We start from the raw sequence: 15525 nt of genomic DNA on the forward strand, positions 1-15525 counted from the left end.
GGTCATTTTGACCCGCGAGGGAAGGATTTGTTACAGAACGTGAGGGAAGGATGAAGGTTAAGATATTTTTCGTTTGCCACTTTGTGCTGTGTCTGAGTAGAAGACGGTGTAAAAGCATTGTAATGAAACGCTCGTCGTTCAGTCTTGCCTCGAGTTCGGAGTCGCTGGAGTCCGGCTGTGAGGGAGAGGAGGATGAGCCCGCGATGAAGGGCAGCATCGGCTGGCCCATCTTGGCCATGCGTGAGATCAGTTTAGCTTTAGTGGCATCAGGATTCTGAAGACATTGCAAAACATGTCAGAAAACACACAAAGATAGTTTATTATTAGAGATGCATTGATATTCAAATTCTGGTCGACAATTCATTTCTGATTACTAATAAAAAAAGTCTATAAAAATTAATTTCGACCATTAAAACAATATAACTGACAACTATGAACTATGGATATTCATTCTGAGATTTGCTAAATATTATATTTAACTGTGTTATTAAATGATAAGTGTAATATTAAATATTAACTTACACTGCAATTCCAAAATTTAGGGTCGGTAATATTTTTAAATGTTTTTGAGTCTCAATGCGCACCAAGACTGCTTTTATATGATCCAAAAATACAGTAAAAGAGCAATATTGTGAAATTTTTAATTAAAATAGCAGTTTTCTATGTGAATATATAGCAACATGTAATTTATTCCTGTGATCAAAGCTGAATTTTCAGAATCATTACATCACATGATCATTCAGAAATCATTCTAATTTTAGTAAAGTATTTTCCTATTAGATAAAGTATGTATCCAATATTGACTTGTTTGATATTGTGCATACCTATATATTATATCTATATGTTTTTTTTGTGGCATTTTGCCATTTTATTGAAAGGGGGAAGAATCTGGAAATGTTGCACGCTTGATAAGAACTTGCAATGCCCACATGAACACCTCAAGCTCAATGTGTCTTGTGCACTAACCACTAAACCCCGGCTCCAGCTATGCTAACTTCAATAAAAGTACAAATAAATCTGTGATACACCTGAAAAGAAGCAAAACTTACACTCAGCTGTTCACTGAGGGAGTTTGATTTTGCTCGAAGAGGCGGTTCACTGTAAACAAAGAAGAAACATAGAACCTCACTTAAATATTATAAATATTTCATTCATTCATTTATAAAGCAAAATTAAAACAACGTAATGTTGACCATATTATTTGAAATAGGATTATTTTTAAACAATTTAATGCATCCTTGCTGAATAAAAATATTTTCTTTGTAAAAAAACAAAAAAAAAAAAAACTTTTGAACAATAGTGTCTAATGATAGATGGTCAAAAATATAAAAATAAGAGAAATCAGCTTGAACAATTAAAAATACAGTGTATATCCAATATTGACTTGATATTGTGCATACCTATATATTATATCTACATGGTTTTTTTATTAAAAGGCGAGAAGAATCTGTAAATATTGCATGGTTGATTTGACATGAACTGATGCTGTACAATCACACAATGAAAATGACACTAATAAAATGTACTTTGAGACAAACAATGACTGAGCCTCTTGCCAATTAACCGACTGAACCAAACGCTAATTCAGGTACATGTAATTTGAGGTTTCGTTTAAAATACCCTAAAGAAGGAGCCAGTCTAAGATGTAGGGCTGGATTACATAAGCCAGGAGGGCTCACCTGGGTTTGCTGGTTTGTGGAGCAGAACCGAGGGACTGGTTCGGCTCAGAGGAGCCCAGACTCTCAACACTGGGAGCAGGAGACGCCGAATCTCTTGAGTTTACATCCTTTGCAAACTTAACCTGCACACGCATCACGAGAGAACACGTATGAAGAGAGCAGGGCTGTGCATATTTCTACAATACTGCAAAGTCTGTATTAAAGGAGTTATTCTCTATATCAGTGTTTCTGAACTCCTGAAACGCCTCCATTGTAGTCTTGAGTTTCTTCCGGGAACGAACACGTCACAATTTTCCTCATTATAATAACTCATACGCAGAATAAAGGGGCGGGGCCTGGTTGAGTTAGTTAGTAGTGTGTTAAACTGCCGGTTATGGTAAGGGGCGGGACATTTCCCAAACACACTCGAAGCGCTCGCCCAATCACAACACACCGCTCCAGCCGACCAATCAGAGCACGGTGTGCTTTTCAGAAGGAGAGACAGGAAGTAAACAGGGGTGCGTTTCCCAAAAGCATCGTTAGCCAACTATGGTCGTTATCAGCAGTTCAACGAGTCGGTGTTTCCCGAAACCATCGTTCCAACGAACATTGTGTGTTTGGAGCGACAGGTCTCAACCTGTGGTTAGAAGCAGAGTGTCATGTGGACTCAATAAATCCTTATCTTGAGTCAAATAAGCAAGCTGACATTCAGTGCAATCTGTATCTTATATTTAGAATATATATAAATGTCATTTACGTCTTTTAGTTTGTCGAGAGGTTTAAAGCGTCATTTATGAAGTGAACGTGAACACACATGAATGCATGTGTTCTAGTACGCAAGAACAAGCCTATGAGTGAATCTGGAAATTAAATGGTAAATGGACTGCATTTATCACGCTTTCACAGACACAATGGCCACCAAAGCGCTTTACACATTGCCTCGCATTCACCCATTCATACACCGACTCGTCGGGAGCAGCTGGGGTTAGGTGTCTCACACACACACACACACACACACACACACACACACACACACACACACACACACACACACACACACACACACACACACACACACACACACACACACACACACACACACACACACACACACACACACACACACACAGCTGGGGTTAGGTGTCTTGCTCATGGACACCTCGACACTTGGTCAGGTGGAACCGGGGATTGAACCACCAACCTTCCGGTTTTTAGACAACCTACTGAGCCACTGCCGCCCCAGTTTATTTATTAAATTAAGCAAAATAACTAAGAAAAATTAGAAATAGTCCTCAGATGCCGTGTCCGTAATTTATAGCAAAACATCTAGCATTAATCTAAACTCAAACAGATTCATTAAAAGTAGTTATTACTCCACCACCTGCGTGACGTCATTAACCAGCGTGGTTTGAGCGACCAATTTGCGACGACGATACGGTTTCGGGAAACAGTCGTGACTAGCTAGTAGATTTCTTCAATGATGCATCGTACTATAGTTAATCAGCGAGTTACGGCGTTGTACGAGAAACACACCCTGAGCTGAGTTACTGACAGACTAGGAAGAGAGGAGCTGCAACAATGGAGAATAATGTGGTTTTTGAACAATCAAGCATGAAAACCTGTTCTAGTAGAGCCCAAAAACAATCAAAAACTTTGAAAAAGGGGCAGAATAGGTCCTCTTTAAGACATTGGAACATATCATAAAAACCTGAATCATCTTAAAAACAACTTGATAAAGTAAATGTGAGAATGGCGTACCCGACGGATCTCCGCTTCGAAGACTAGCGTGCTATCCGGTGGCACGCGGTTGGGAACGCCCTGCGATCCGTACGCGAGACCGGGAGGAATCACCATGAGTCGGCTTCCACCTTTCCGCATGCTCAACATGCCCTCCTCCCAGCCCTGAGACGAGAGAACCGCTTCAGACTGCCGTATGAGTGATAATCACACATAAGAGACAACGTCCCTCTCACCTTAACGACCTTCCCAGCCCCGAGCTTCAGTCTCAGCAGTTTGTCTTTATTCAGATTCGAGTCAAACATCTGGAAGAGAGGAAAATTTGCAGAAAGAATTTGGATAAAGCTGGGTAGCAAGAAATCAAACAAATTATCAATGGATAAAGTATTATTTTTTTTAAAGAAATTAATACTGTTATTCTGCAAGGACACATTACATTGATCAGAAGTGACAGTAAAAGACATTCATAATGTTGTAATATATTTCTCTTTCAAATTAATGCTGAATTTTGTATTACTTTCTATTCATCAAAAAAAAAAATACTTTCTATTCATCAAAAAAAAAAAAAAACTTTCTATTCATCAAAAAAAATTTTTTTTTTACAAAAATATGAAGCAGCAAATTTTTTCAACTGATAATAATTAGAAATATTTCTTGAGCACATAATCCTCTTATTAGAGTGATTTCTGAAGGATCATGTGACACTGAAGACTGGAGTAATGATGCTGAAAATTCAGCTTTGATCACAGAAATAAATAACATTTTAAAATATATTCAAACAAAATTATAATTGTAAATATTGTAATAATATTTCACAATTTTACTGTTTTTTTATCAAACAAATAAAGCCTTTGCAAGCATACAAGCCTCTTTTTTTTTTTTTATGTACCCAGTACCAAACTTAAACATTAGTTTTGCTCTATAATTCTCATTCAAACCATGTTTACAATAACCAGAATATTAATTGTTTTTTGGTCATATTACGATTATGTATCCACATTAACTTGCTTCGCATGTAGTACATTTCAGATCATAATGGCAGCGTATTAACTTGTCCTTTTTGGGCCCTGTGTGCACATAAACTCGGTCATTTATAACACCTCTTTACCTGTCCGATGGTGTGGTTTTGCAGCAGCCAGCCGGTGTAGGCCACTTCCAATGAGTCTCCGTTCTCCACAGCCTGGCCCTCGCCGAGAAGAAGATCCTGGGTCAGGACAGAGTCTAGCGGGCCGCCACAGTTCACTTTAGCGAGACAAACCTGAAACAATGACATTGTTATTGAATAAGAATCTCCTCACACAATACCAGTTGACGAAGAACCCATAAAACACAAACCTCTTTAGAGAAGTCTGTGGCTGCTTTCTCCGATTCAAACATCAGTGACCAAATCTGTCTCTGGTCTTCATAAAATGTGCAGTAGTTACTGGGCTGGACTTTACCTGAGTAATATTTTTTCTGGAAACATTTTACTTTTAACTTAACTACATTTGAAAGACAAATATCGTACTTTTTACTCCACTACATTTCTGTCAAGGTCCTCGCGTAGAAAGTAGTAACGTCAGTCAAGGGTTACTAACGGCATTACTTTTTCCAGTAACGAGTAATCTAATTGATTACTCTTCTCATCTTAATAACGCCGTTACTGCCAAAAAATGCGGCGCGTTACTATAACTGATGAAGCTGTTTTTTTTTTTCATCAGACAAATACTTTTTTTACTGTTCTTCCTTGGTTAGTGGGCAAAGCACGAGTCAAGCGCATAAATGCTGACGATTGGCTGAGGTAGAGTAAAATGCCATTGTAAGCCAATCAGAGGTAGAGTTGGGCGGGTGTTCGAAAGCACGCATAGTAGTGATAGGGCATTCGGCTCTTTTGACTCAGCTCACTGAAAAGAGCCGGCTCTTTTGGCTCACAAACGGCTCTTTAAATGACTTTGACTATAATATTTCAATTTTTATTACATAATTATTTAATTTCTATAGGCTAAATTTGTAAAAAAAAAAATAGAGTCAGCTCTTCAGATATGCGAGCCAGCTCCCGACGTTTACCTAAAAGAGCCGGCTCTTAGAGACCCATCAAAAGCTCATTCGTGAACGAGTCGATCCATCATCACTAACGCTCATTCGCGAACGACCCATCATCACTAACGCTCATGAATTGCGAACGACCCATCATAACGCATAGTCGGACAGGACAGGACACACAATGAACACAAGCCAGTCAGTAAACGAGAGATGTGTGTACAATGTTTCATGTTGTAACAATCTGATATGTAGTTGCTGTTTTTTGTTCTTCTAGATTATTAACAAGAAATCACGGGATTCATGAATTGAGTTACACATTAATGAAATTGCTTCTTATATATTTTCAGAAAGACACTGCAATAGATTAAATGTGACATATTTCCCAGACAAACGATTTCACATACAACAAATGACACATAATATCACATAATATATCCCACAAGCCGTATGACCGGTTGAATGTCTATGTGCACAAGCCACGTGCGTTCGTCAGCACGGAACGATTTCTCCAAAGCAAGTCTTTCAAAACACCGTGACAAACTATAAAGCACAAACGAAAACATCCAGGGAACAGTCTTGTTAATCCAACAGCAAATGTCCAAAAAAGTAATCCACAACGAAGAGAAAAAAAACTCCTCTCAGTTTGCTTTCAATGAACGAACAAAACTGCTCCAATGTTAGAGTCCATAAAACCGATCATTCTCACCGGTTTTGGGAGTTCGTTACCAGCGAAGGATGTTGATATTCTGCAATCAAGCCCAGGTCGTTGGTGGACAGAGGTGGGTAGTAACGAAGTACATTTACTTCGTTACATTTACTTGAGTAGTTTTTTGGAAATGTTTTACTTTTAAGAGTAGATTTAATTGTGGGTACTTTTACTTTAACTCGAGTACATTTCTAATGAAAAAACTGTACTTTTACTTCGTTACGTTGGGCGACGTTCCTCTCGTTACTTTATTTTAATGCAATATGTTGTAAAAAGCGTAGTTTATTCTAAGCGCGCGCTCTCTCTTTTTTCTGGGCATGAGCGATGCTCAATTCACAAATGAATCACTCTTTTGAGTCGATTCTGTTCAAAGACGTCATCAAACAAGTTGGGCAGATCTGTCTAAATCGGTTCGCGAATCAGTTTGAATGATCTGTTCAGTTTCCTGCACGCACTGAATCGTCTCGGAGTCGTAACATGAAGATTTAAGAACATCAAGAGCGTTGTATGAAGTGGCTGTCCACAGTCAGTACAGTCTAGAAAGTAAATCTGCAAATGCATCATATTTTTTGCCAGCGATGAAGATCTTTATTAGTTGAACATCTTCGTATGTTACTTCGTAAGCTGTCTGTGAATGAAGATCCACACGACGATACATTCGATTTCATTCAGGTAATACATTTTACAACCAAACAGATTATTACGCCATATAGCACTACTACAAAGTATGACATTACCCTTTTTTTTGGACATATACATTACTTTATAGTTATACATTAAATAAGCTACCATCGTCCAGTTTATGAATGTGTGTACACACACAATGTGTGTATTGCGCAGTGGCGTGCGAACTCGACTTGAAAACGAATGCCGTTGCCTGCCTTATTAGACACAGTTAACCAGTTTAAAGATGCTTTCATAAATATAGCCTACATTTAAATACATTTTGGAGAACAGACAGAAGAATATCCTTGCATTTGATCGTTGTTTGTGTTGGGCATGACATGACTGCCATCCCTTTACATTTGAATGCAAAACTCCACACAGTCACTTTATTCCGACATCGTCTAATAATCCAAATGTAGTTGTATAAGTTATTATACTATTATACAAACCAAAGGACAGGCAATGGTTTTCGGGCTATAGATATAATATACAGATAAAAAAAAAAATTTAAATGAAAAAATATCTAAATAATATCATGTTATATATATATATATATATATATATATAGGCCTATGTGATCCAAAGTAGTAACTAACTACTTGAGTAGTTTTTTCATTGGATACTTTTTTACTCTTACTCAAGTAACTTTTCAGATTATTACTTTTACTTTTACTTTGAGTAAATATTTCTATAAGTACTTGTACTTTTACTTGAGTACAGTTTTTGGATACTCTACCCACCTCTGTTGGTGGATAGGGTTTTGAAGTACGAGCTTAGTCCCAGGTCTCACGTAGTCTCCCTGTACAATTGAAGCCCCCCCCCCCCCCCCCACTGTCGTCCACTCTCGCGCATTTTATCCTCTTTTCAACTCAGTGCGTCATCCTCTGACAAAAACATTCCCCAGTCAGCTGACGTGGTTTTGATCAGGTAATTCCAATCAGCTGATAACTGACAGTCAGCTGATCTAGCCCGCGACAACATAAACACAGTCACGGCATGTGGTACAAATGACAGATACACTGGATCCCTACAGAGTTCATGGTAATGGAGGTACATCTAGATTCTACATCTAGGTACATCCCTATTGAGCAGAACCAGAAAATATGAACACATCACACCAGTCCTCAGGTCTTTACACTGGCTCCCAGTTACATTTAGGATTGATTTTAAAGTATTATTACTGGTATATAAATCATTTAATGGCCTATGACCTAAATACATTGCAGATATGCTCACTGAATATAAACCCAACAGATCACTCAGATCATTAGGATCACATCAGCTAGAAATACCAAGGGTTCACTCTAAGCATGGTGAGTCTGCTTTTAGCTACTATGCCAGCCGCAGCTGGAACCAGCTTCCAGAGGAGATCAGATGTGCTCCTACAGTAGTCACATTCAAATCCAGACTCAAGACACTTCTGTTTAGCTATGCATTTACTGAATGAGCACTGTGCCACTGTGTCCGACTGTTTGTACTGTATTTTATTTAATTTTTATTCTAAACTGCTTTAATTATTCTTATTTCTTTTGATTATTTTAATCTCTTTATTCTTAACTGTTTTAATTATTCCTATTTCTTTTGATTTTTTTTATGTAAAGCACTTTGAATTGCCATTGTGTATGAAATGTGCTATATAAATAAACTTGCCTTGCCTTGCCTATTCATGCTAATAATTACAATATTATACATGAAAGAAAAAAAAAAAGAAAAAACATTGAACTCTAAAACTTATGTGGAGATGCCACAATGTTTCTGTTAATAATGTATTGTATTAAGTGTCCATTTCATTATAATATTCAGATTTATCATAAATAATTGAACATGCACATGTATTTTAAGTTCCATTAAAGAGGGGTAGAGGTGGGGTCACATTTGAGCACTTAAAATTTAATTTTACTTGAAAGTAACGCAATAGTTACTTTCTTAAGTAACTAGTTACTTTTAAAATTTGTAACTGAGTAACTAATTTAGTTACTTTTTGGAAGAAGTAACTGTAACTAATTACTTTTTAAAAGTAACTTGCCCAACACTGCTAAAACGTGATTGTTTTTTTGCAGGTGACAGACAGCCTATCAGTAATCACTCTTGTAGGGTCACGCGTCACGATTTCCCATCATCTTCTTTGAACACTAATCAACTGGTGGCAAAATGGACGAAGACAGGTCCTTGGCGAAGAGCGCGCATCCATTGCAAATAGGTATTTCTGTTTTGCTGTTTGTTAAAGAAGTATTGCTGTTATACATCTATGGTTGTGTAGCTGGGGATTTTTATAGACCACTTGATTCAAATGTGCGTGAATGGATACTTACATAGATGTGTACTTCTTTTGTTGGGGTGGTAGGAGTGTTAAAATGGTGGTATAATGCCTTTTTCACAAGATGTAAAATCACAAGATGACTGTGTATGTGAAGTTTTAGCTCAAAATACCCCACAGATATTTTTATATAGCATGTTAAAGTTGTCACTTTTTGAGGGTGAGCAAAAACGCACCGTTTTTTTTTTTTGTGTGTCTGTCCCTTTAAATGCAAATGAGCTGCTGCTCCGAGGGCGAAGCTCATTGTAGTCCCTAACAGCCGTTTGTTGTAGTCCTTAAAAAGCGATTTCGTTAAAAGAAAATATCTCCCTTTGCTTTGAACTTTGAGAGTCGTAACTTTTAAAGAACCCATAAAACACAAACCTCTTTAGAGAAGTCTGTGGCTGCTTTCTCCGATTCAAACATCAGTGACCAATTCTGTCTCTGGTCATCATAAAACGTGCAGTAGTTACTGGGCTGGACCTGAAAGTGAAGGAGATCATTAAAAACAATGTTCGGAAAGCAAACATGTTGTTAATTATGTGAATAAGAGCTCACAGTGAGGACGAAGCCTCTGTGGATCCTGGCGGCCGTCACCGGTTTCTGTTGACTGACATACAGCAGGATCTTGTGCTAAAGAAGAGTTCAGACGTTTGTGTGTGTTATAAACGTCCTCATTTAAGACTCAGTCAAAAAAAAAGTGATCATCCGAACCTCTTTAGTTGTGTGATTTCCAAGGACCGCAGCTCCCAGCTTGCCTTGCTTCACATACTGTCCGTTAACACTAAACACACAAAAACAGTGATCACTGCATTTCCCTTTTCATTTCATCAGTCTGAATCACAGACAATCAGATAAATCTTTATATGTAAATTCTAGCATGTACTTTGCTTTGGATATCTGGTTTACAGATCTGTATGCATATTTCATGCCCTATTCTTTACACTTAAAATTAATCTGTGGTATCACCCCCCTTTCTGAGCATATGAAAAATGAACATTTTGTCATCATTAACTCACAGTCATGTCGTTCCAAACCGTAAAAATTACAAAGACTTGCAACTTTCCAATGAAGATAAAAGTGAAATCTAAGAGATTGACAGAACAGGCAAATACCACTTTGACACTTTAAAAAGTTCATAAGGAGATTGTAAAACTAATCCATAGGCAGTCCTTCCAGAAAAACGCAGAGTTTTTTTTTGTGATTGTTGCGGGCAAAAATCCTTGATTATGCGGCCCGTTTTCTTTAAAAATGCGGGATATTTATGCAATTTTATTCGATGAAATTGCGGGAACTTGCAAAAACTGCGGGAAAAAAAGTGGTTCCCCAACACCCTGTTCTCACTAGGCTCCTACCTTACTGTAAAGAGTCATTTCTTATTACTTTCTATGATAAGCAAGCATAACTACATCACAGAAAGTGCTGGAATATTTCAGTTCTCATCTTGTTTTATTTCAGACCTTAATAAACACATCAAACTTACAAAACATTGATGAGTCAAACAAGTTCTGTAGCTTTACAAAAGGAATATGGTACAACTTCTGTAAAACTGAATAAATGAAATATAAAAAAATAAAGTGTGCTCCTGTTTTACAGCTTTTCGATGATGTTCACGTCGCGTAATCACGTCACTTCATAACGTTCCCATGGCAACAGGGGGAAACGGCGGCTCTCGTGTGAAGCAAACGCACATTTTCAACTTTCTGCTCAGATATATGTGACTTTTTGCAACGAAAATGCGAGGATTATGAAATCATGCAAGCCCCGCATATTTTGCACGGAAATCGGCAATTAATGCGGCGAAAGTGTGGCGTATTAAAAATAGGAGGCCCCTCGCATAAATATGCGGACTTATGCACTAAATCATGCGATCGCATAATCGTGTTTTTCTGGAGGGACTGCAAAGGTATCGAGCAGTTTAGTCCAAATCTTCTGAAGAGACTGGATCGCTTTATATAATGAACAGACTGAATTTAGCTTTTATTCACTTGTAAACATTGATCAGCGAACATAAACAGAAGCTCAACCGATCTTGCTTAACGCGCGAGAACAAACCTCGTGCTGAAGCTCAAATGTGCTGCGTAACACGAGAATGATCCTCATCGGTTCACACTTATCAAACAAGCACACTTGAGCTTATGGTGACCAGAACTGATGTGTGATTTGAATGTTTGTGAATAAAAAAAATTAGATCTGTTCATAATATAAAGCAATCCAGTCTCTTCAAAAAAACATGGCTCGATTAATATGGATTAGTTTTACGATATCTTTACTCGCTTTTTAAAGAGTCAAAGTCGTAGTTGCGTAGCTGTCAATGGAGGGACAGAAATCTTTCAGATTTCAGTAAAAGATCTTCATTTGTGTTTCAAAGATGAACGAAAACCTTACGGGTTTGGAACGACATGAGGGGAGTAAATGATTGCAGAGTTCATTTTTGGGAGAACTATCCCTTTAAATGGTTGTAATTCTTGGTCTCTTTTAAAAACATTCAACAGATTGTTGCAGAAGTGAAAGCACTTAAAAAAGTAAATGTTTTCATTTTATACAAAATGATTTGGCCTCTAAAATAGCCACTAAATCAAAGCCATATTTCTAACCAAGTTGGGTTCCAAATTTGATATGTTGAAATGACAAAAAATAAACCCGCTATAAGGTTTTTAAGTACTATTTCCATGGTTATGCAATGTCCAATTTCAAAACGGTTTGCAGAGGATGAATTTTGAGTGTTTAAGCTTTCGCATGATACCTTATTTAGGTATAAAAGGGCAATAAAAAAGCAATTTAATTTTTTTTTTTTTTTTTTATTAAACAGTGCTTTAATGAACAAATTGTGTCCTTGTCTTTAAATTAATTCAATTACAAGTAAACTTTTCTCAAGGATAACAAAATTATCTGCTAATGCTGTAAACTACAGCCCTTACTTGCTTTTAGACTTTTAGCCTAAAATGATATAATAATAATCAACACTCAAATAACAAATTGTATGAAAACATGTAAACTGCACATAAGGCAATTTTTGCATTAACATGTTTTTACTCTAATTTGTTATTGTTATATAATAATTTACACAGTTGCTGTTATTTTCATGACAACTATTTTAAACATACATTAAATAGTCAAGATATCATAAACAGGTTAAGTAAAATATAATATATAGGCTAATATATAGCATTTATATAGTGAAAGAGTTAGCAAACCAGCAAGCTGTGGACACTGAATGACTTGCCTGAGGTAAATATAAAGCTATGTGAAAAACTAAGCGTTTTATTGACGTATTTCCGCTGTTGAAACACTGATTGAGTGTTTACACGAGTTATGATGCCTTTCAGTAAGTATACTGTATCTTTCAACATACCTTCGGGTGTCCATTCATGTTTATTCTGTAACTGAGGAAGAGATGATCGCGCTCCGCGCTGCCGCATGCATACAGTGATATCTGTCACGCCACATCTAAGAGCGCCAAAACGGCATTTATTGTTTGCATTTCGTGATCAAATAGACATAATTTGAAAGATTACACCTTGTTTATTATCAAAAGTAACAAAACACTGAGCTTATTGCGATTATATGTGGTTAATGGTGGTTAGGCAACAGCCCTGTATTCGTTGTGTACATAACACATGAGGTGCAATGAGCCGGTGCTGGGCGGGGCAGCAGGGGGCGGGGCGTGTTCGGTTCGCCATGAGAGTATCGCGATACGTATCATGGGTGGTGTATCGCGGTTTTTCGGTTCGGTTCAAATATAGTTACACCCCTAATATATACAAAATAATTTTTCAACTCACTATCTGTAGGCATGTACTGCAGTAGCAAAGAGAACAGCAGGAGGATTCTGGGAAGGGGCTGACTTCTGGTTTGGGGGTCCTGTAAAAACATGTCAGAAAAATCAGCATTAAAGGAGTAATTATGGGGAAAGGTCCAATTATGGGGAAATTAAACACAAGTTTTTGCCACTTTTGCACAGCGCAAACATCATTGTCTTATTCACTAACTACTAACAAATCCAGTTTAACCGGCACAGGACTGAAATTGTGTTGCGTCTTTAATATTTATGTCAGTTACATTCAAACACGGCTCCCATGTAAATTAGGCTCATTGTAAATTGTGCTTTATTCATAAAAAAGCCCAGTGTAACCACACTGTTATCACCAAATGAATCCTGGCATTAAATGAACGTAGTCTAGCCTAAAAAGAGTTTGTGGTTCTTAATGAACAAGAATATAAATCACTGTTTCATTATTAGTGAATCTGCACTAAATTGTTAGAAAATAAATATGTTATATTATATATTAATATTTTAGAGTGTAACAGTCAGATTCCAGAAGTAAAATTCTCATTCATCATCTCTATTAAGACATTTATTTTTGACAATCTAACGCTATAAACTGTTAAAGACAGACATACTGTGAGCTCCAAAGTTGCAATATGATTTTGTTCAAGCCATCAGCCCACATGATTTCAATGTGATTTTTAAAATAATTGTTTTAACAGCAGAATGAAAAACTACATTACCCATGATATCAGGAGAGAGATTACAGGTTGTTTCAGAATGTAAGTATCTAGGGGTACATTTGGACTCCTGTCTTGGTTTCAAAACCCACATAAAAATGTTTGCAAAAAGGTTCAATTTAACTTGGTTAATTTTAGGTTTATTAGAAATTCTTTATCAAATGAGGCTGCAAAGATATATTTTCACTCTATGATTTTGTCTCATGTCACATATTGTTTGACAAGCAGGTCTAATACACATTTAATAGTTCTAAAACCATTGGAATTATTATACAAACAAGCACTTAAAATTTTTGATAAAAACTATTTAGTTTACATCATTGTCACATTTTAAATAAGTATAACTTGTTTAGCTCCTTAGTTTGGCTCCTCCTCCTCTGGCTGATTTGATTCAATTTAAATCTACTAAAAACAGAGTAACTAGAGGTGCAATTAGAGACGATTGCATAATTCCACGTAGGAAAACTGTTTTTTCATTCAGAGAATCACATCAGTGGAATACTGTACCACACTTAATTAGAGAACGCTCATCATTTAACTCATTTAAGCATGATTTTAAGAAATGGCTTCTTCATAATCAACAACGTGAACATTAATGCTGCAGTAATTTCAGTAATGCAACTAAATACAATTACATTCATTTTGTAATACAACATAATTTCATTACACGTAACTAGTCACTCTTCAACCCTGCATACATTTTGTTCTAAAAAATATATATAGCCTATATATAAACAAATGTCCACCTCAAATTGTTTTTTTCTTTCTAAAGATTTACTAAAGTAATTCTGGGAAATGGAGTCATGTTCCATCATGTTCAACAAAATTACAATTACAATAAATCAAACTTCATTATTTGTTCTGTGAGCTTTTAACATTCATTGCTGGGGGAAAAAAATGTCCTGTTAATGTAATCTGTACAAGTAGTTCAAACTAATATCATTTATAGAATATGTAATGCAATCATATCTGACGTATACTGTAAAGCTTCATTGTTAAACACTTCACATATGTATATGACTTTCTTTGGATGTTTATTGAATTGCAATTCTGCTTCCTTTAATTCAAATTCGAACTGTAACACCGTATCCTAACTACACGCGCCGCGACACGCGATAAAAGGTATCTTTTCCATGTTAATCAGAGTTTTTGTCCTAACCAGACGCGACGGCGACACGCAAAGTTTCTAATTTAGAAACGGTTCCTATTTCTGCGACGTCGCGGCTGACAGATCCGCCCACACAGAGATCTCATTGGATGGAAGTTCTGCGTGTCATGAATATTTAATCATCAAACATGGACGACGAGGAACTGATCGTCGAAGTTCAAAGGCATTCAATTCTCTACGATAAATCCCACAAATTCCACAAAGACATCAGGAAAAAGGATTCCATCTGGAGAAGTATAGCTGAAGCAGAATATAATTTGAATATAACTTGAGTTTGAATATAATTTTCCTTCCATCCATAATCATATTTATTTTTAGTTAAAAATAGGTCACTGTGCCACAAGCGATAATGGATCATTTACCTCAGATTTTGAAAGCATTTAATATAGCGTTCAAACTGAATTCTATGCAAACATACAACTGTACTTCATAACAAAATTAGTCAATGAGTAGCCTATATTTTGTTAATGTTTTGATTTTTAATAATGTTATTTCTCGATTTGATTATGTCCTTACTAATTTCCAATGCGAGTGCGGGCCAGCAGTGCGCTTTCACAGAGAGACTCCGCCCACACGCTGTTCTGAATGGCTGTGATTTTTGATTGACGTGTGGCGTCTCACAGTCGCGTCGCGTCTAGTGTGGACCATAGACTGTAAAAAATAGGTGTGGACAGACACACTTGCTGTCGCTGGAATTTTATCGCGTCACGTGTAGTTAGGACACGGTGTAATTCTAAATCCAGTTTTTGACATCAATTCAAAT

At 36.8% G+C, this 15525-nt stretch overlaps 1 protein-coding gene and 1 long non-coding RNA gene across 2 annotated transcripts in view; both read right to left on the reverse strand.

Moving 5' to 3' along the window:
* The window catches only part of fkbp15b (FKBP prolyl isomerase family member 15b), a 67639-nt gene that overhangs the window by 43609 nt on the left and 8505 nt on the right, over positions 1–15525 (reverse strand). The window contains exons 3-12 of the mRNA XM_056246496.1: positions 12871–12949; positions 9800–9869; positions 9644–9718; positions 9470–9568; positions 4504–4653; positions 3632–3700; positions 3417–3560; positions 1680–1801; positions 1050–1098; positions 149–274 (exon numbers count right to left, since the gene is read on the reverse strand). Of these exons, the coding sequence (XP_056102471.1) occupies positions 149–274; positions 1050–1098; positions 1680–1801; positions 3417–3560; positions 3632–3700; positions 4504–4653; positions 9470–9568; positions 9644–9718; positions 9800–9869; positions 12871–12949 (983 nt within the window). The remainder of the gene's footprint in view (positions 1–148; positions 275–1049; positions 1099–1679; positions 1802–3416; positions 3561–3631; positions 3701–4503; positions 4654–9469; positions 9569–9643; positions 9719–9799; positions 9870–12870; positions 12950–15525) is intronic.
* LOC130082136 (uncharacterized) lies at positions 14819–15142 on the reverse strand. Its single transcript, XR_008806743.1, has 2 exons — positions 15096–15142; positions 14819–14937 (listed from the first exon to the last, which is right to left on the reverse strand). It is a non-coding gene; the product is annotated as an uncharacterized LOC130082136 (long non-coding RNA).

This window comes from Rhinichthys klamathensis, unplaced genomic scaffold (genome assembly GCF_029890125.1).
Source record: "Rhinichthys klamathensis goyatoka isolate OS25496 unplaced genomic scaffold, OSU_Roscu_1.1 h1tg000040l_1, whole genome shotgun sequence".
NCBI lineage: Eukaryota > Metazoa > Chordata > Actinopteri > Cypriniformes > Leuciscidae > Rhinichthys > Rhinichthys klamathensis.